This window comes from Hyla sarda, chromosome 8, assembly GCF_029499605.1.
Source record: "Hyla sarda isolate aHylSar1 chromosome 8, aHylSar1.hap1, whole genome shotgun sequence".
NCBI lineage: Eukaryota > Metazoa > Chordata > Amphibia > Anura > Hylidae > Hyla > Hyla sarda.
This window is the reverse complement of record NC_079196.1, coordinates 228,111,971-228,131,661: the sequence shown is the minus strand read 5'-3', so window position 1 is coordinate 228,131,661 and position 19,691 is coordinate 228,111,971. Positions and strand designations below refer to the sequence as shown.

The window sequence follows — 19,691 nt, the reverse complement described above, 5'->3', positions numbered from 1 at the left end:
CGGCGCATGCGCAGTCTCTCTGGGGTCGGTTTCCGCAGTGAAGGTGCTGGTGGTGTGCTGTGCAGACGTGTTCTCCTCGTCAGCCCAAAACCGGTCCACTCCGCTCTCCAGGCGCCCCTTGTGTGGTGTGAGGTGATCGTTTCCAGGCCCCCCGCCGCCTGTACCCGTCTTTCCCGCGCTCTCCCGGACCACGTGTTCCCGCCGTTATGGCCTCCACAGCGCAGCCCGAAATCTCCTCAGAGCTGGAGAAGAAAGAGGTGACCGGGGAGGAGGCGGACAACAACCCCGAGGAGCCCATGGACGAGGAAGACGACGAAAACGATGACGGGGCAGACGACGGGGACGTGGAGGAAGATGTGGTCGTCCAGATCGGGGCCACCTACTCGTGCCGGAGGCAGGACGGGACCTACCGTGAGTGATATATATACTGCTATATACTGCCCCTATATATACTGCAGGAATGGACCTACCGTGAGTGATATATATACTGCTATATACTGCCCCTATATATACCGCTTTATACTGCGGGACGGGACCTACCGTGAGTGATATATATACTGCTATATACCGCCCCTATATATACCGCTTTATACTGCAGGAACGGACCTACCGTGAGTGATATATATACTGCCCCTATATATTCCGCTATATACTGCCTCTATATATACACTGCCATATACTTCAGGACGGGACCTACCGTGAGTGATATATATATATATATATATACTGCCCCCATATATACCGCCATTTACTACCCCTATATATACCGCCATATACTGCAGGACGGGACCTACCGTGAGTGATATATATTTACTGCTATATACTGCCCCTATATATACCGCCATATACTGCAGGACGGGACCTACCGTGATATATATACTGCTATATGCTGCCCCTATATATACACCGCCATATACTGCAGGACGGGACCTACCGTGAGTGATATATATACTGCTATATACTGCCCCTATATATATTGCCATATACTGCAGGACGGGACCTACCGTGAGTGATATATATGGCTATATACTGCCCCTATATACTGCAGGACGGGACCTACCGTGAGTGATATATACTGCTATATACTGCCCCATATATACCGCTATATACTGCCCCTATATATATATACCGCCATATACTGCAGTACGGGACCTACCGTGAGTGATATAATATGGCTATATACTGCCCCTATATATACCGCTATATACTGCAGGACGGGAACTACGTGAGTGATATATATACTGCCCCTATGTATACTGCAGGACAGGACCTACCGTGAGTGATATATACTGCTATATACCGCCCCTATATATACTGCAGGATGGGACCTACCGTGAGTGACATATACTAGGGATCGACCGATTATCGGTATGGCCGATATTATCGGCCGATAATCACGATTTTGGGCATTATCAGCAATTACCTTGCCAATAATGCACCGCGACAGCCGCATCGCACCCCTCACCGCAACGCCCCGGCTCATTGCCTCCCCCATCCCCGGTTTTATAATTACCGGTTCCCGGGGCCCACGCTACTTCTTGCTGCGTCCTGCTGTGCGCGAAGTGACGTCGCCGTCAGTGCGCACAGTGACAGGGCAGGAGGACGCCACCGGAGCCAGATGTAGAGTGGACCCCGGGAGCAGGGATTATAAAACCGGGGATGGGAGGGGTAGTGCGGCGGTGATAGGTCTCAGGACCCCCTGACAGGCAGGGGGAGAGAAGCAGGTGGCGGCGGTCTATGGCCCAGCAAAAGCCACTGCAGTGCATTGATTTAAAGCGCCCGCTTTAAATCGATGATCTACTGCGGTGTTGCGGGGGGATAAATAGCCGATAACTTATACCGGAATATCGGTGTAAGCTATCGGCTCTAAAAAAACGATATCTGTCAATCCCTAATATATACTGCCCCTATATACTGCAGGACAGGACCTACCGTGAGTGATATATATAAACTGATATATACTGCCCCTATATATACCGCTATATACTGCAGGACGGGACCTACCGTGAGTGATATATATAAACTGATATATACTGCCCCTATATATACCGCTATATACTGCAGGATGGGACCTACCGTGAGTGATATATATAAACTGATATATACTGCCCCTATATATACCGCTATATACTGCAGGACGGGACCTACCGTGAGTGATATATATATATATACTGCTATATACTGCCCCTATATATACCGCTATATACTGCAGGAGGGGACCTACTGTGAGTGATATATACTGCTCCCTGTATATACCCCTCTAGAATTCTGTATACTGCTCTCTGTATATACCCCTATATAATGCCCCCTATATACTGTAGGACGGGACCTTGCGTGAGTGATCTACTGTCCTATGTAATGCAGGAGGCTATTGGGAGCTACTGCTAGTGATATATACAGCTATATGCTGCCATCTGTATACTGCTACTTATATTTTCTACTGATGTATACTGCCCCATATGTGTACCCCTGTATACTGCTGAAGGCAGTTTAGGACCTACTGTGGGTGATATATACAGTTGTCTCTATACTTTCCCATTGAAATTGCTGGAGACAGGATGGGGCCTACTGTAAATTATATAGATTGTATTTAGATATATTCTCCTATATACTGCCAGAGGTAGGTTGGGATATATAAAGATACACACAGATGCGCGCACACACACCACCCCCTCCCCCACCACACCACTAAATCAGTGTTTCCCAACCAGGATAGACATGTGCGTTTCCCATTGACGTCCATGTTAAAAAATAAAACGTATGCGGTTGCAATACGGTTTTTAACCCTGAGACAAAACTGGTCAACCACGGTTTTGAGTACGGGAAAAAACCATTTCTCTATCTGCTCCATTGGGGGACAGACCGTGGGTGTATGCTGCTGTCTCTAGAAGGTGGGACACTATGGTAATAAAAAAAAAGTCGGCTCCTCCCAGCAGGATATACCCGCCGTCAGGCCCTGAGCTAATCAGTTTAAGCTTAGTGTCTGAAGGAGGTGGACATGGTCTGGAATTCTCCATGTTTTTCTTTCATGTTTTCAGGTGGGGACTCCGGTTCCCTGTTTCCCCATTGCGAATAAGGGGGCACAGACATTGCGCATGTGCACTGTTCACCCCCCCTCGCCAAGGGTCAGCGCCTGGGTTGGTACCTCATGGGTCCGGGTCCCCCTATTTACCTGCTCGCCTCGCTCGCGCATAGCAGCCAGGCGTGATGCAGGTAACTAAAGCTGACTGAAGACTTCACTGAAGACTCCATTAGGTAAGTTCTTCTGACTGAGGTAAGTACTTTCCTCCCTTTTCTCCTTAGGTACGGACTCGCAACCTCTGGAGACCCCCTGTTTGTGGCCCACCTTTCAGGTTATGGGGCTGGATTTTTTTATTCTGGGAGCAGTGGAATTTGGGGGGGCATGTGGAGCAGTGGCAATTCAGGGGGCATGTACTTTATTGGGCATGTGTGTGCAGCGCCTTATATGCGGCTGTGGCGCTGGTACCAGCTGGGCTCTCTCAGAGCCGGCTTCCCTCTCTTCTCCGGCAGCGCCTGATATGCAGCTACAGCCGCGGAGCTGGTTCGGGCCGGGCGTTCTCAGCGCCGGCTTACTTTAATTTTCTCTGGCAGTCCCTTCCGGTGTACAGGCCGGCCGCAAAATTCCCCGAGCACATATGCGGCTGAAGTGCGCTCGGGACAAGGAGCGGACGCCATTACAGCTGCTTCTCAGCAGTCCATAGCTCTGCCCACAGGGCGGTCGGAGCTCTTCAGAGGCGCACAGTAGCCTCCAATCAGCGCCATGGGAGCGAATTTCAGTTAGGAGGGGCCAAATTAGTGCCTCTGCTTCAGGCACGCTCCTCTCTCCCTATTGGCTGGCACTCTAGCTGCACGGAGCCGAGTTCTCCTTCTGCAGCTGCCTGGGGTCAGACAAGGGTGAGAAAGTCCCTGTCTTTTTTTTCTCATTATATCAGTACCCAGAGCTGTTCCTCCCTCTAAACAGAATCCTGGAACGTCAGTGACTTATTTTGCCTGTAAGCACTGTAATACCAAGATGCCTGGCTCTACTGAGCCCACTTGCCCTGCCTGCTCCCCCAGGCCCCTGGTACCCCCTGATGCCCTTCGGTTCTGGTGGATTCAGCTCCTCCACCAGCCTGGGCTTCTTCCCTGACCCAGTATATGGCTGACTTGACCCAAGTCTCCCGTTCAGTGGCTGAGGCCTCCCAGGAAGTGGTGTCCACCCTTTGGGGGTCTTTCTTGCGCGAGCCTCTTGTGCAGGGCCGCTCCCCGTCTCCACATACTTCACGCTCTCATAAGCGTACTTGGGGTGCCTTGTCTGACTCTTCCATTGAGTCTTCAGATAGATGTGGGCGTTCCCCCTCGTGGGTCCCACCCCCTGTCATCTGCGCACAAATGTCGCTCCTCCGGAGGGCGTTCTGAGTCGCCGCTCTGCCACGCCAGAGCTGCGTACCCGGTCAGGGTCGCCCCCCCTCTCCAGGACTGCCTCTACTCATTTACATTCTCCTGGCGGACGAGGATTCAGAGCCGGCATATGACTCAGAGGACTGCTCGGATTCAGTTGAAACGGTGAACTCATTGGTGACAGCCATAAGAGACACCTTTCACTTAGAGGACCCAGGATCTTCGGATGTCGCTCCAGGAGTATCCTTTCATCGTGCTAAGCCAGCACCTCAAAGGCTCAGCTCTCACGCTGACTTTGTCGACATTCTGGAATCTGCATGGAAACATCCAGACAAGAGGTTCCCGGGAAACAAGACTATTCAAGAACGTTATCCATTTGACAAGGACTTTGTCACCTAGGTGGTTTCCCCTCCCACTGGGATCCACAAATTTCCCGGATCTCTAAGGCGACTACACAGCCACTGGCAGATGCCGCTGCCTTCAAGGATTCCACGGGCAAGAAGGTAGAATCCTTAGCGAAGTTTGCCTCTGAAGCAGCTGGCTCTTCTCTTCTTCCCATCTTCGCCTTGACATGGGCAAGGCCCTGTCGAAGTGGTGCCAAGAGCTCCATCAGGATATCTTAGCGGGATCCCCCCCAGAGGATCTATCTGTCCTGGCTCTCCAATGCTCTAAGTCTGGGGACTTTCTGTGCGCAGCTTCCAGACAGTCAGCCCGTTGTCCTGCCTTTGCTGTGGGTCGCCTAGCGGCTCTCCGCCACTCTGTGGCTTAAAACTTGGAATGCGGATGTCGCTTCCAAAAGGTCTCACTGTGCTTCCTTTTACGGGTGGCCGTCCTTTCGGCAAGCTCCTTGATGAGATTATCTCTAAGGCGACGGGTGGGAAGAGTTCCTGGTTGCCTCAAAATAAGGCTCGCCCTACTTCCCAAGGGAAGTCCTTTTTCTTTCGGCCCTTTGGCTCCAGCAAAGGGTCCGGGCAGGCGCCTTCGCGGGACAAGAAGGCTCCCTCGTTCCGGGCACGCTCGTCTTGGAAGTCGGACCGTTCTGACCGTTTTGCGCCCAAATCAGGCAACCGCAAACCCACTTCGACATGAAGTGAGGCCCCCACCCACGGCTTTTTTTCTCGGGTGGGAGGTCGTCTCTTACTTTTTCGAGACATCTGGAACTTGGGTCAGGGATGTGGTGTCCAACGGTTACCGAATCGAATTCGCCTCCCTTCCGGGGGATCGCTTTTTTTTTTTTTTTTTTTTATCCCGAGCCCCCCGGGCACCTAATCTGGCGAAGCAGTTTCAAGAGACGCTCCAGTCTCTGCTTCTCCAGGGGGGTTATCATTCCCTTTCCTCCAGGGGAACGGTTCCGGGGTTTCTATTCCAATCTTTTTGTGGTTCCCAAGAAGGACTGTTCTGTGTGACCAATCCTAGACCTCAAGTGTCTCAACAGTCATCTTCTTAGCCGTCACTTCCGAATGGAATCTCTCAGTTCGGTGGTGGCTTCCCTGAAACAAGGAGTTTCTTAATCGGTGGACATCAAAGATGCCTACCTCCCATGTGCCAATATTTCCAGGCAATCACCGGTACCTCCGCTTTGCGGTTCCGGAGGGGTATTTTCATTTCGTAGCCCTCCCCTTCGGTCTGGCCTCGGGTCTTTACCAAGTTCCTTGCGCCAGTGTTAGGCCTGTTACGGTCGAGGGGAGTCTCTGTTATACCCTATCTGGACGACCTTCTCGTCAAGGCTCCTATCAGAGCCCAGACTTTGGAGTATGTGGATGTCACTCTCCACACTCTGTATCTCTTCGGGTGGATGGTCAACCAGGACAAGTCAGTCCTCTGTCCTACCCAGTCTATAACCTTCTTGGGACTTGGCTTCGACACGGCCTCTGCCTAATTTGCCTCCTGCCGGACAAACGTCTGGCGCTTCTTTCTGGGTCCGCTCCCTTCAGACCCAGGTCAGTCCCCATCCGCACTTGTATGGAAGTCCTGGGTCAGATGGTGGCAACTAAAGGGGCTATACCCTTTGCTCAGTTTCATTAACTCCCCCTTAAACTGGCGTTTCTCTCTCGATGGGACAGGTCTCCTCTGTCCCTCGATCGTCAGATTGTTCTCCCTCGCAGGGTCTGTTAGGCTTTTCTGGTGGCCCCGCCCCCCTCTTCTCAAAGAGCGGTCATTCCTTCCCCCCCCCCCCCCCCCTCACTGGCAGGTAGTTACAACAGATGCCATCCTGACGGGCTAGGGCGGCGTGTCAGGGATTGGACGGTTCAGCGACTCTGGTCTCCCCGAGAGACCCTTCTTCCGATAAACATTGGAATTACGGGCGATTATTCTTTGTCTTCATTGGGAGTCCCTGCTTCAGTCCCGTCATGTCCGCGTCCAGTCGGACAATGCCACGGCCGTGGCGTACATAAATCGACAAGTCCCGGGACCCTCATGCTCTGGCCGTGGGCGCCCTAGTGATTCCTTGGGCGGGGTTTGCCCTATCCTATCTGTTCCCTCCCCTTCCGCTCCTTCCCAGGGTTCTGAGGAAGCTCAAAACAGAGGGCGTCCCCGCCATTCTGGTAGCTCCAGATTGGCCCCGAAGGTTGTGGTACGCCAACGTAGTCAGGCTCCTGGATGACGCTCCACTGCGCCTTCCGCTCCTCCCGGACCTGCGCTCTCAGGGTCCGCTGTGCCGCCCCAATTTTCACTCGCTGCATTTGACGGCGTGGCGGTTGAGACCGCGGTTTTGAAGGCCCGCAGCTTCTCTTCCGAAGTCATTCACACCATGCTCAAGGCGTGTAAGCCCTCCTCTGCAAGAATTTACCACTGTACTTGGCGGTCTTATTTTTGTTGGTGTGAAGCTCAGGACTTATCCCCTGTAACCTTCACGGTTCCCCGTCTTCTCTCCTTTTTGCAGTCGGGTTTGGAACTGAGGTTGTCTCTGTTCCCTTAAAGGTCTGTTTTCGGCCCTTGCTATTCTTTTCCAGCGGCCCCTGGCTTCTATTCTCATGTCCGGTCCTTCCTTTAAGGAGTGGCCCATGCTGTTCCTCATCGGTCACCCTCTCCCCCTTGGGACTTGAATTTGTTTCTGAGTGCTCTCCAGGGTGCACCTTTTGAGCCCCTTAGAGAGGTGTCTCTCCGCCTCCTTTCTTGGAAAGTGGCGTTTCTTGTTGCCATCGCCTCCATCCGGAGGGTGTCTGAATTGGCAGCTCTTTCCTGCCGTTCTCTGTTTCTGGTGATCGACCAGGACAAGGTTGTTTTCCGGCCAGATCCTTCCTTTTTTGCCTAAGGTGGTATTGCATCTCAATGAGGACATTGTCCTCCCGTCCTTTTGGCCTGCTCCTTCTCATCCTAAGGAGCGCTTACTACACAAGCTGGATGTAGTTCGCGCTGTTCGGTCTTATCTCTCCATCACTTTGTTTCGTCAGTGTGATTCCTTTTTCGTCCTTACGGAAGGTCGTCGCAAGGGACAACCTGCTTCCAAGGCCACCATTCTCAGTGGATTCGGTCCGCCATTTCGGAAGCCTATCGCTGTAAGGGGAAGATTCCTCCTTTAAGGGTTATGGCTCATTCTACCGTTCTTTTGGGGCATCCTGGGCTCTCCAGAATAGAGCCTCGGCCTCGCAGATTTGCAAAGCGGCTACTTGGTCGTCTTTGCACACTTTCTCAAGGTTTTACAGAGTTCATACTTTTGCATCGGCTGATGCTAGTCTGGGGCGTAAAGTGTTGCAGGCGGCAGTGGATCGGCCATCTGCCTGACTGCTTATCTGCCCACCCAAGGGACGGCTTTGGTACGTCCCACGGTCTGTGTCCCCCAATGGAGCTGATAGAGAAAAGGAGATTTTTGTTTGCTTACCGTAACATCTCTTTCTCGGAGGATCCATTGGGGGACACAGCTCCCGCCCTTTTTGGGATTTCCTTTGGTTCTCTGTCCGAGGGTGTGTTCAGTTTGTTTTTTCTTCTGGTTCTCGGACAGTTTTTTGGGGATTTTCTTTGACCTGTTGGTCTCCTATTGCTCTGGAACTTAAACTGGCTCAAAGCCTGAAGGCGGGTATATCCTGCTGGGAGGAGCAGTCTTTTTTTCTCATTACCATAGTGTCACACCTCCTAGAGACAGCAGCATACACCCACAGTCTGTGTCCCCCAATGGATCCTCCGAGGAAGAGATTTTACCGTAAGCAAACAGAAATCTCCTTATTGCAAGCAAACCGGATGCATACAGTTTTCAATTGTCTATGTATACGGGTTTTCAAGACGATTCCATCCGTTTTCTATAATGAAAACGTATACGGCAACCGTACTTGAAAAACGTGGTGTGAACCCAGCCTAAACTGTATGAAAAGGGTACAAATTTGAACCAGTATACGGTTAAAAAGCGTATACTGCTTGAAAAATGATGTCCGGTGTCAGTGACTCCCATGTTTAAAAAAAAAAAAAAAAAAAGTGTACGGTTTAGGGTTTGGCCGATATTATCGGCCTATATTCACAATTTTGGCGATAACTTATACCGATATTCCGGTATAAGTTATCAGCCTTAAAGTCCACAGATTATCGTATCGGCCCTAAAAAAGATCTATCGGTCGATCCCTAGTACGGATTTTCACCTTGACCAAAAACCATGGTAGGCTACGGTTATAAGTACAGGAAAAAAACGGACAAAACCGTACATGAGACAACCGGATGCATTGTTTGGCTTACGGTTTTTCCGTGGAGAGTCAATGCATACGGTTTTCAATACGGTTCCTTACAGTTTTCAAATTGAAAACGTATACGAGAACTGTAATGAAAAAACGTGGTGTGAATGCAGCCTTAGACATGGTGTTCCCAGCAGTGTAGTATGTGCAAGGCCTTCATACTCTCCCCTAATAGACACAAGCTTTCTGTTCTGTCACCATATACACTCATTGATCCGTCCTGCTCTTCTAATGTGGCAGTCTGCACTCTGTAGCATTGTCTAACTCACTTTTTTTCCTTACAGATGATGCAGAAATTGTGAAAACCAGAATGAACAAGCAGGCCGGCCGAGAGGAATTCTACGTGCATTACGCTGGTTGTAAGTAGTCACTTGGGTGGGGGTAATGTATTTGCTGATAATTTTCTCTTGCAGTCTGAGTTGGGAGCTATGAGTTAGGATAACATCCCAGTTATTTATAAGGCGCCATTCTCTAGGATTCGTCTAATCCCGCGTGGCATTCGGGCCAATCATTAAACCTTTGGAGTCAATAGCACAAGCTGATTTCTGGTCACCCCTGTGACATGACAAGCTGCCTGCCTGGAGGTTTTCTTTCCTCTAGGTCCAGTGTAGCCGCTCTGACTAATCCTTATTGATGGGCACCGGACTGCACTTCTGTGTAGTTTGTGCCATGTATTTGTCTGATCTCTCCGCATCCTTTTAGTTGTTCCTTCCTCTTATGTGCAACGTCTTCGATAAGCGCTTCCATGGGTAGAAAGACGTCGCCAAGAGCAAAAAGAAAACGTTACTTCCCGAATCAATACTAGTCTAAGACAACTCTTAACACGAAAATTTCTTAAGTTACAGCAGGGAACCTTTTATTGGAAATTAAAAACAGAATGTGAGTTGAAGCTGCAGGCGAGGGCCTCGGTTTCACTTCTGCTTCCAAAAGTAAGCCTTATTCCCCTGCTTTCTCTGCCATGGCCCATCCCGTATCATCCACTGCTGCATCTGCTGTCTTGGTGCAATCTGCCTTTATTCCGGACTCTGCATTATTTTTATTTTTTTTTCAGCCGGGATGACCATTGTTTTTTTTTGTTGTTTTTTTTATATATTTTTTTTTCTTTTTTGTTTTGCACTGGATTCCTGCTGTGCGAAAGTAATGCTACTGTTTATTTTTTGAGTAACACAGCAGGTAGACTCTAGCCCCCCTCTACCTCAAAATCACCATAATCTGCCCGATGGGCCAACAATGTGAGATGCGTTGTCAAGATGGATCTTGCTTCAGCTTAACTCCGCTGCTTTGTTTTTTTTTTTTTTGTTTTTTTATCATCGCTATTGAATAGCAAGCGTCCGGCCTGTAAGACTTCAGGCACTTCTGCGCATCACGTTCGGTCTTTTATCCTTGATGAATTCACTTTCCAGTATCCTGGGAGTTCCAAGAGCATCCTTTATGTAATGGTTAGGCTGTCCTTGTTTGTAGTGGTTTATACTCTGTTGCCCCGATAATTGCAGCTTAAAGGGGCAAGTCTACTGCAGAAGTGCATTGTGGTGGCCCATAGAAGCTCCACACTATAAAAACCATGGTAAGTTACATCCCACAATCCTCACCCTCTTATTGTTATATTATGAAATTATGTTGTAAGTTCAATTTTACCTTCACAGTGAATCGACGACAAAACGAATGGGTTGACAAAACGAGGTTGGTGATTCCTAAACCAGTGAAGGAGGAGGCTGAGGTGGCAAACGGTACGGGCTCGGATGTCACAGAGAATGGAAAGACTCCACAGAAACGCAAAAATGAGGAAGAGGAACCCGAACCGAAGGTAACGCGAGCCCCCAAATCTGTCAGTCCAACACCAGTGCTCGCCACATCAATGGGATGGTCTGTAATACCAAGCCTACTTGTTTGCCGCCGTCACATAAATAAACTGTTCACTTTCTTTAATGTTAAGGTTATATGTAACAGGATGTTTGTCAATTCTTTTATACGTGTCAATGGGGTTTGTAAGCGCACAATTTTTATCTTATTTATTTTCATTTAGCTTTTTCTTAGGGATATCTTTATGTCTTGAACAAATATGAAAAAATTCATTGCTACTTATTTTTAAGTGGTAATCTCCTGGGACCCAATCAATCACTAGAATGAAGGGGCTGCATCACTAGACTTTACCAGACACAGCACTACTCTACCTAGCTGCTGTCTGTAGCAAACTGCAACCTGACCCATTCAAGTGAACATAGTTGTGCGACAATACATTGCTTGGAAGTACAGCTAATGCTGTACAGAGAGTGCCCCTTAATTCTAGTGATAAATTTGTGGTCCAGCGGTCAATTTTACAGTTTAAATGTACAAACTGTGTCCATCTACTCAAATTACCGGATAAGTGAATGTGGACATTATTCAGGGGGCTCCACTTTTTAGCCGATGCAAAGAGTTTTTGTTCTGCGGTTCTTGGCACAACTGGAACATAAATGTTTGGTGTGGAATACCCCAATTCTCCTGCAGTGGCCGCCTGCAGTTTACCCTATGAGTTTTAGCGTTTAGACCTAAAGGGATCAGCTGATTCCCAGCAGGTCTTCATGTCTCTCCCAGATATTTCAATCTCTGAGTTTCAGGAAAGGTATTGAAAACACTGAGCATCCATCTGCCAGTTACAGTAGGTTCACATATTTCCTGTATGTTCTCTATCGAGGTGCAGGCCACTGAGAAACACGGTAACTATGGCTACTAAACTATTAAATTTTTTCCCTTGGGGCTTTTCTGCACAGAGAATAGAAGACATTGGCCCAGATTTACTGAACGGAAAGCAAACACTTTTTGTAGAGTTTATTGTATTTGTAGCGTTCTGGATTTTCCTACCAGCCTTATGTTTCTGTTGGGTTTTCCTGATTTTTTAAATTTTTTTATTTTCTCGAACGCCTACACAGCAGCTCAGAGACCCTAAAGGGGGGCCTTTTAATTATTTTTTTTCTTAAGGGTTTTTCTACAGTTTTTGGTGTAGCTTGTGTTCGGTTACGGCATTAGGAGAAGTACTCAACAAAAAACAGCCAAATACACCGAACAAAGTAATGTTAGTAAATCTGATGCAATATAAAAGGCATTACCCTAATGTGTAAAGATTCTAAAAACCCTATGATCTTAGTAACTCCTAGCCAGTGTATTATAAATAAATGGAACAGGCAAATATTGAGATTTCTGCTGGTTGTGACTTTATAGTTATGGTGTTCAGCATGAAAACTTGACACTGTTCACATCTGTCATTTTCTGTCTTTTTTTTTTTTTTTTTTGTCCTAGGACCAGGAAACTAAAAAATTTTGTTGCCAAATTTGTCACATAACAATGGTGTTCCACGGGCCCAACTGACTTAAAATGAGATGCATATGGTTCAGTCTTAATAATTTTACATGGTTTTGGTTTTATTCTTTCTCTGGTAAATGACTGTAATGGAGTCTCCAACACACGTGTGAACAGATCGTTCTTATATGGGCAACTGTTTTGTCCTGAAATCCCCACCATGCACACTCTGGGGTGAGAGTGCATGTGTTCAGTGAGGAGAGGGAGAAAGCCTCTTCTCGAGCTCATCTTCCTGAGAATAAAATCCAACATTCCAGACCCTTCTCTTTTGCGACATTTCCGTCTGTATGCATTAGATAGGAGGGTTGGCCGCAGTACATCTAGTGTGTATGGCCAGCTTTAATCTTGGTCATCAATTTGTGTTCTCACGTCAGTGCTGCATTAGGCAAAGGGCTTCCTGATGCAAGTGCCAGTTAGGTAGATCGGCGCTTGATTTAGGAGCCTATTACACTGTTCTGCAGGCAGAGCAGTATGAGCGATCACCTGATTGTTCATTTGACCCTTTACGTCTGTCATTTGTTGGCTGTACATCTCCTGTAATACAGGAGGAGAGTCGGCTGACAAACAGGTATTGTAAAACATGCTTGAAATAAAGCAATCTGCCAACAAACAAGCAAGCTTTTGCTTGTTCATTGGTTGGTCGCTGGGCCTGTTACATCGGGTGATAAAGACTGATTCAGCCAATAATCAACCCTCACAATGGGGAACATATGCAGATGTAGTGGAGCTTTGTCATTTTGCTCTGGGGCCCTGCAGTGTTTTTTTTCATCACAATGCCTATTGTGCTAAGTAGGCTAGTGTGCATTCCTTTTGTGAAGTCTTAAGAAAATGGGAAATTGCATACCCTGCTCCGCAACATTTGTACAAAGTTTATCCCAGGAATTGTGAATATTCATAGAATTCTTTCCTCTGAAGTGCAGATCATTAAATACCTACTACAAGGACAACTTGACTTATAAACAATATATCCTGTTTTACTTTGGTCTGTTCTGTAGATTTTTAAACTCTTATAAAAAAAAAAACTGACATGTATAGGGTTTTTAATTAGTGTATTCATGTGTACATGCATTGGTAAGATATGATTACACAATGTGGATCTGCTGCGATTCAGACCCAAAAAAAACCTGCAGTATTTCTGTACCAAAAATCCAAATCAATGTATTTAAAATCAGATGAAAAAGATCTGCAAAGATTCCACAAAGTGTGAACATATCTGAAAAGTTTTGCCTTTCCTCATGAAATCTACACCTAATGTACCTTGCATGGGAACGGGGGTTATGCACTAGTGCACGCTGCAAAAAAAACACTGCATTGGCTGTCTTGCCGTTTTCATCCTTGGGTATGTGGGGGGGGGGGGGGGGGGTCTACTGACTCTTAACATACAGATATTTATGGGGTAGAGACCACTCCACAGTGGAATATATCTGCTGAATATAAACAGGTATTAATCATGTGTATTGTTTATCCTCTTGAACATGGTTATTAGGATGACTGCAGCTAATAGAGGAAACTGAGGGATACCCTCCTGTAAAGAGTTCTGTACTCTGGTCTTTGCAGTACACAGATGTCTATTGATTTCAGAGGTCATGTCACGCCTAAAATGAAGCATTACATGTGTGTATATATATTTTTTTCACCCCTTGATCTGATTTGATGACTTGATCTGATAAGACATGACCAGATCTCTCTAGCATCACTAATCTCCTCCTTCCATGCACTGTCAAACTAAAGATGCCCAATACCGTTACTAGGCCATCTTGTGTGATGGAGACTCTTCAGGCTGATAGGTCACCTCCAGAATATTGCTGCTGGGCATCATCTGTATTACTCTGTACCCTGCGAGCATTGTGTTCCATTATTTTGTGTTCATTCCAGCTCGAAGAGATGTCTTTTTCAGCCTCTTCATTTTTATATATATTTTCCGCATTAAACACTTTTATATTTGTTTTGCAATAATCATTCACAGGCCAAGCAGTAGCCTAATGCTGGTTCACTCAGGTGCAGTTCCTCAAAAAGATGCAAAGTTGCTATGTGATTACATTTCTGTTTGCTTTTCCCATTATTTGCTATTGTGTGTGTATAGTCTACAAACTGCAGGTAATTTCAGGAGCTCGTTGTTACCAGTGTTATGTCGGAGGAGCTGCTCTTTCTAAACATTTTCTGATGAACTTTACACTTCTATTCATTTTCAGCTTAAGCAAATGATCCCTTTCTGTCTAATGCATTTCAGTTTGCTGATACTCAAATATTCTGTTCTTCTAGAAATTGAAGGTTGAAAATTCAGTGGTGGCGTCCGGGGATTTTGCAGAAGAGTTGACTTGTCTTCTGTGCAGCGAGCTTTTCAAGGATCCCGTCATGGTGGAATGCGGCCATAACTTCTGCCGTAACTGCATTGACAAGGCCTGGAATGGCAAAGAATCCTTTACCTGCCCTGACTGTAAGGAAGTAATCACCGATAAGAGGTACACCACCAATCGGGCCCTGGCTAACCTGGTGAAGAAGACCGTTGGCAGCACTCCCACCCTGACCCCAACAAAATCTACAGAGAAGCCTAAACTTGCTGAGAATTGCCCTGAGCACGATGAGAGGCTGAAGCTCTACTGCAAGGATGATGGGACCCTGAGCTGCGTCATCTGCCGGGACTCTCTGAAACACGCAAGTCACACCTTCCTGCCCATCCTGGATGCCGTGGGAGTGTACAGGGTAAGTTGTGAGAATAAGCTTTTCGAATATTGATGGCCACAGATCTTCAGTTTTCTTAGACATTACATTACTTTGTTTCCAGGCAGAGCTGTCGGACATCGTGGCTCCATTAGAAGAAGCCCTCAAGGTGACGGAACAGCTGACAACACAACAAAGTGAGAAGGTTGAGCAGCACAAGGTAAGTGATTGGCCCCTGTATTCCCTAAAATAAATATATATATATATATATATATATATATATATATATATATATATATATATATAATTTATTCACACCAGTAGGGGCATTCATCCATTATGTCAAGTGAACAGATGACTCTTGACTCAACATGTCTTTCCTCCAGACCAACATATCCGAGTTCAAGGAGCACATTTTGTCAGAGTTTGAGAAGCTGCATGCCTTCCTGAAAGAACGAGAGGAGAAGCTATTGGAGCAGCTTAAGGAACAGGGAGAGAGCCTGCTTAAGGAGATGGAGGCCAATATGATCAAGATGCAGGAGAACCAGGACAACATTAAGGAGACTATCACGATGGCCAACGAGAGGGTGAACGATAATGACTCCATCTCTTTCCTCACTGTAAGTGCTGTTGTCTGCAATCCTGTAAGATCCTTAGTTATGTTGCTGGCTCTTTATCTTGTCTCTCTGATCTACTTTACTAACTTATTTATTTTTTCTTGCAGGACATAAAGACTTTCATTGAAAAGTAAGTTTCTGTTGCAATGTTAATCTAGTGATCTGAATCTCTAGTATACATTGTATACATGGTACACACTCTTCTCTTCCAGGTGTCAGGAACAACAGAAGGATGTGATGTCTTCAGGTAACAGCCTGCTCTCCAAGGATCTGTGTCAGGGAACATTTAGAGGGCCCATCCAATATACCCTCTGGAAGCAGATGAAATCTTTCATTGTTCCAAGTAAGTGACACCCTTATCAGTATGTGCTAGTAGTTGCACAAAAATAGCTATTCTAATATTCTGCCTCTCTTCCACGCGTACTGGTGTACGTCCTCAGGTTTTTGTAGGATGCAGTTAAACAATAATTGTAAAATTTTTCCCAACATATTTCAGTTTTACTAACTTTTTATATTTATAAGGGTACCATAAGTGCTTACACACTGGAAAAAACCAAAGTCCTGAATTGAACATCTTGGGTCACTTCATATAGCAGAAAAAAATCTATAAATAGTGGTCAAAAAGTACATTAAAAACAAAAAATGGCACAGTTAAAAACTACAGGTCACAGCGCAAGATGAGCCCTCACAGCCCCATATGCGGAAAAATAAGTTATAGGGGTCAGAAGGGGACAATTTTAAGCCTACAAATTTTCTTAAGAAAAGTTTATTTTTTCTACTAGTAAAATTAAACAAAACCTATATTAATTGGGTATCGTTGTAATCGTATGGACCAACAGAATAGTTATTTTTACTGTAAAGTGCACTACACAAAACGCAACCTCCCAAAAGTATTTTTCCAATTTTGCATCACAAATTTTGTTTGGCTTCACCATACATTTTGTGGTAAAATGTGTCATTACAAAGTACTATGTCCCACAAATGACAACCCCTATAGATGAAAGTGTTAAGTTTTGTGGATTTTATAAGACTTGATAATGCAAAAAATGAAAAATTGCTGCATCAATAAGGGGTTAAAGGGGTACTCTGGTGGAAAACTATTTTTTTTATATATCAACTGGCTCCAGAAAGTCAGATTTTTTTTTAAATTACTTCTATAAAAAAATCTTAATCCTTCCAGTACTTATCAGCTGCTGTATGCTCCAGAGGAAGTTGTGTAGTTCTTTCTAGTCTGACCACAGTGCTCTCTGCTGACACCACTGTCCATGTCAGGAAATGTCCAAAGTAGGAGCAAACCTCTCCTGCTCTGGACAGAGGTGTCAGCAGAGAGCACTGTGGTCAGACTGAAAAGAACTATGCAGCTTCATCTGGTGCATACATCAGCTAAGTTCTGGAAGGATTGAGATTTTGTATTAGAAGTATTTTAAAAATCTGTTTAAATGTCTGACACCAGTTGATTAAAAAAAAAATAATAATAATTCAGCCGGAGTACCCATTTAAGGCTTTTAAGCAAATATGTCCCTGTTATGAGATTTATTTTATTTATTTTTTCTTCACATTTCAAGCTGTTGGTTGGGGTCTGGTAGTGGTCCGAACACTCAAGTCTCTAAAAGAGCGGGTAGACACATGGTTATGCATTTTACATCCCAGCTTGCTTCCTTTTCCATCTCACTGCACAACACAAGCTTTATAAGGGAGGTTGTTCAGCGAGCTGTTGAATAAAGTGCTTCTCCCAGTTTTAGAGGTCGTGGGCGTCTAAACGATTAAACCTCATCGGATTAAAACTTTTTGACATGCCAGAAGTTTGTTTAAAGGAGTTGACCTTTTTAAGTTTTTACTATTCCTTTTTTGTGTTTTTCCAGATCTGACTCCAATGCTGCTAGATCCTGCCACTGCGCACCCCAACCTAGTACTGTCTGATAATATGACCAGCGTTAAATATGGAGATACTAAAGTCCAGGTCTCTGACAATCCCAAACGATTCAGTCAGTGCATTCTGGTCCTGGGCTCTGAGGGCTTTGATTCTGGCCGCCATTACTGGGAGGTTGAAGTAGGAGACAAGACCGCTTGGGATGTTGGTATGGCTAGTGAGTCCAGCAACCGCAAGGGAAAGATCAAGCTGAACCCCAAGAACGGCTACTGGGCCATCTGGCTGAGGAACGGCAACGCTTACAAGGCTCTGGAGTCTCCTTCTAAGTCCTTGGTCCTGAACTCCAAGCCGAAGAGAATTGGGGTCTACGTTGATTACGAGGGAGGTCAGATATCTTTCTACAATGCTGATGACATGTCTGCTATCTACACGTTCAGGGCCACGTTCACTGAGAAGCTGTATCCTTACCTGTCCCCGTTCCTGCATGATTCCGGCCTCAATGCTTCTCCTCTGCGTTTCGTCCATGACTGATGGCTTTGCTATCTTCCAAATACATGTTTTCTTTAGTTTTACCTGTTATGCCATGAAAAATTGTGAAAATGTTACGGTTTAGAATTCTTGTTTAGTTTACAACCTTGATTTCTGCAATTTTATTTTATATGGAAATAAAATGTGTTCAGTGATTAGTATCTTGTATGTGTCCTTTTAGTCCAGTGAAATAAAGGGACTGTCTGGAATCAATGTGATTTGGTGCTTACCTTTAAATAGATTTAAAACAAACTTGCTGTAAAGCTCAAATTATTAAAGGGGTTATCCGGGATTAGTAAAACAGCTGATTTCTTCCAAAAGTAGCACCACACCATGACCTTGTATTTTTTTGTGGTACAGTGAAATCTCCCTTATGGGGACACCTCCCAATAGGGGACAGTTTTTAATTCCCCAGCAGAGTCCCATCAGACTTAATGTATTTTCACCCTCCGAATAGGGGACATTCCCAATGGTGGACGTGGACACAACCAATAGGGGACAAACACTCCTAATAGGGGACAACCAGGCTTATGTGCCAGCACTACCTTGTACACAGGGTTGCATTTGGGGTACAGCTAATTCCCTAGTAAGGGGCCCCAGCACAGAAGCAGTGGTCTCGTGCTTCTGTACATCTGCCGGCCACATCATTCACCCCCTCCTTCCCTGATCCTCCCCTGACACTTTATTCCCCCTCTGTCAAGTCATCCCCCCCCCCCCCCCCACTCTTTTTTTTTTTTGTTCTGTGCCACATCATTTCCTCTTCTTTGCCACTTCATAAAAAAAAGGGGTGATGAATTCACACAGCGGGTAATAATGGGGGAATGAGGTGGCACAGGGTGTAAGGTGGCACATGGTATAAAGGGTGGATGAAATTATGTGGGGATAAAGGGTGATTAAATGATACTAGGAGATTCTACTGTAATATCGCTTATCATGTTTTATAGATAATTACACTGGAGTGAGTACAGTACAGGATTCAGACATTTTAGAAAGGTTTTTGAGCCTTTTTTCCCAATAAGGGACATCTCAATAGTGAACACTTTATTTTTATAATTGTTTTTATTTTTTATTCCGTGAGTGTCCGCTATTCTACTGTATTGCAGTTTGGTTCCATTAAAGTGAATGGAGCCAAGTTACAATAAAAATACAGAACCTGAGGATAGGGGTGGTGCAGTTTTTCTATTCCTTGATAACCCCTTTATAGGAAAACTAGTATAACACCATACACCGGGTTATAGTGTGGGTGAACAGGAGACCGGTGCCTCGTTCCTCCAAAGGTCCCCCTTTTTCCAGCGCTCACTTGTGCTTAGAGGTGGGCCTGCCGGCTTGATTTAACTATTAAGTGCCGTTCACCTGAGCACTCGTGCCTACTGGACTGCAGGTAGGTATAGCAGTCCGAGCCCCGCATTGGTCTCCTGTTCACCCACACTATGACCCGGTGTATCGGGTTATAGTGTAGGTGAACGGTTTCCTTTTAATAGAGCCTGTTCTCCATAATAGAATACAGATATAGTTAGGTCTAACTTAAATGGGCTCTTCACATTTGTGCAGCATAACACGGTGACGTGCACACTATTGGGGGGGAGGTTGTTGATGCACACTAATTTATATCTAGTG

At 45.9% G+C, this 19,691-nt stretch overlaps 1 protein-coding gene across 1 annotated transcript; it reads left to right on the top strand.

Annotated features, from left to right (window-relative positions):
- Positions 1-4: 4 nt before the first annotated feature.
- On the top strand, positions 5-18,283 carry LOC130283987 (nuclear factor 7, brain-like). Its single transcript, XM_056533847.1, has 9 exons — positions 5-411; positions 9,347-9,421; positions 10,706-10,866; positions 14,661-15,101; positions 15,184-15,279; positions 15,446-15,679; positions 15,784-15,806; positions 15,889-16,019; positions 17,539-18,283. The coding sequence occupies exons 1-9, from the start codon at positions 207-209 to the stop codon at positions 18,075-18,077; spliced, it is 1,905 nt and encodes a 634-aa protein (XP_056389822.1). The 5' UTR covers positions 5-206; the 3' UTR covers positions 18,078-18,283.
- Positions 18,284-19,691: the final 1,408 nt, after the last annotated feature.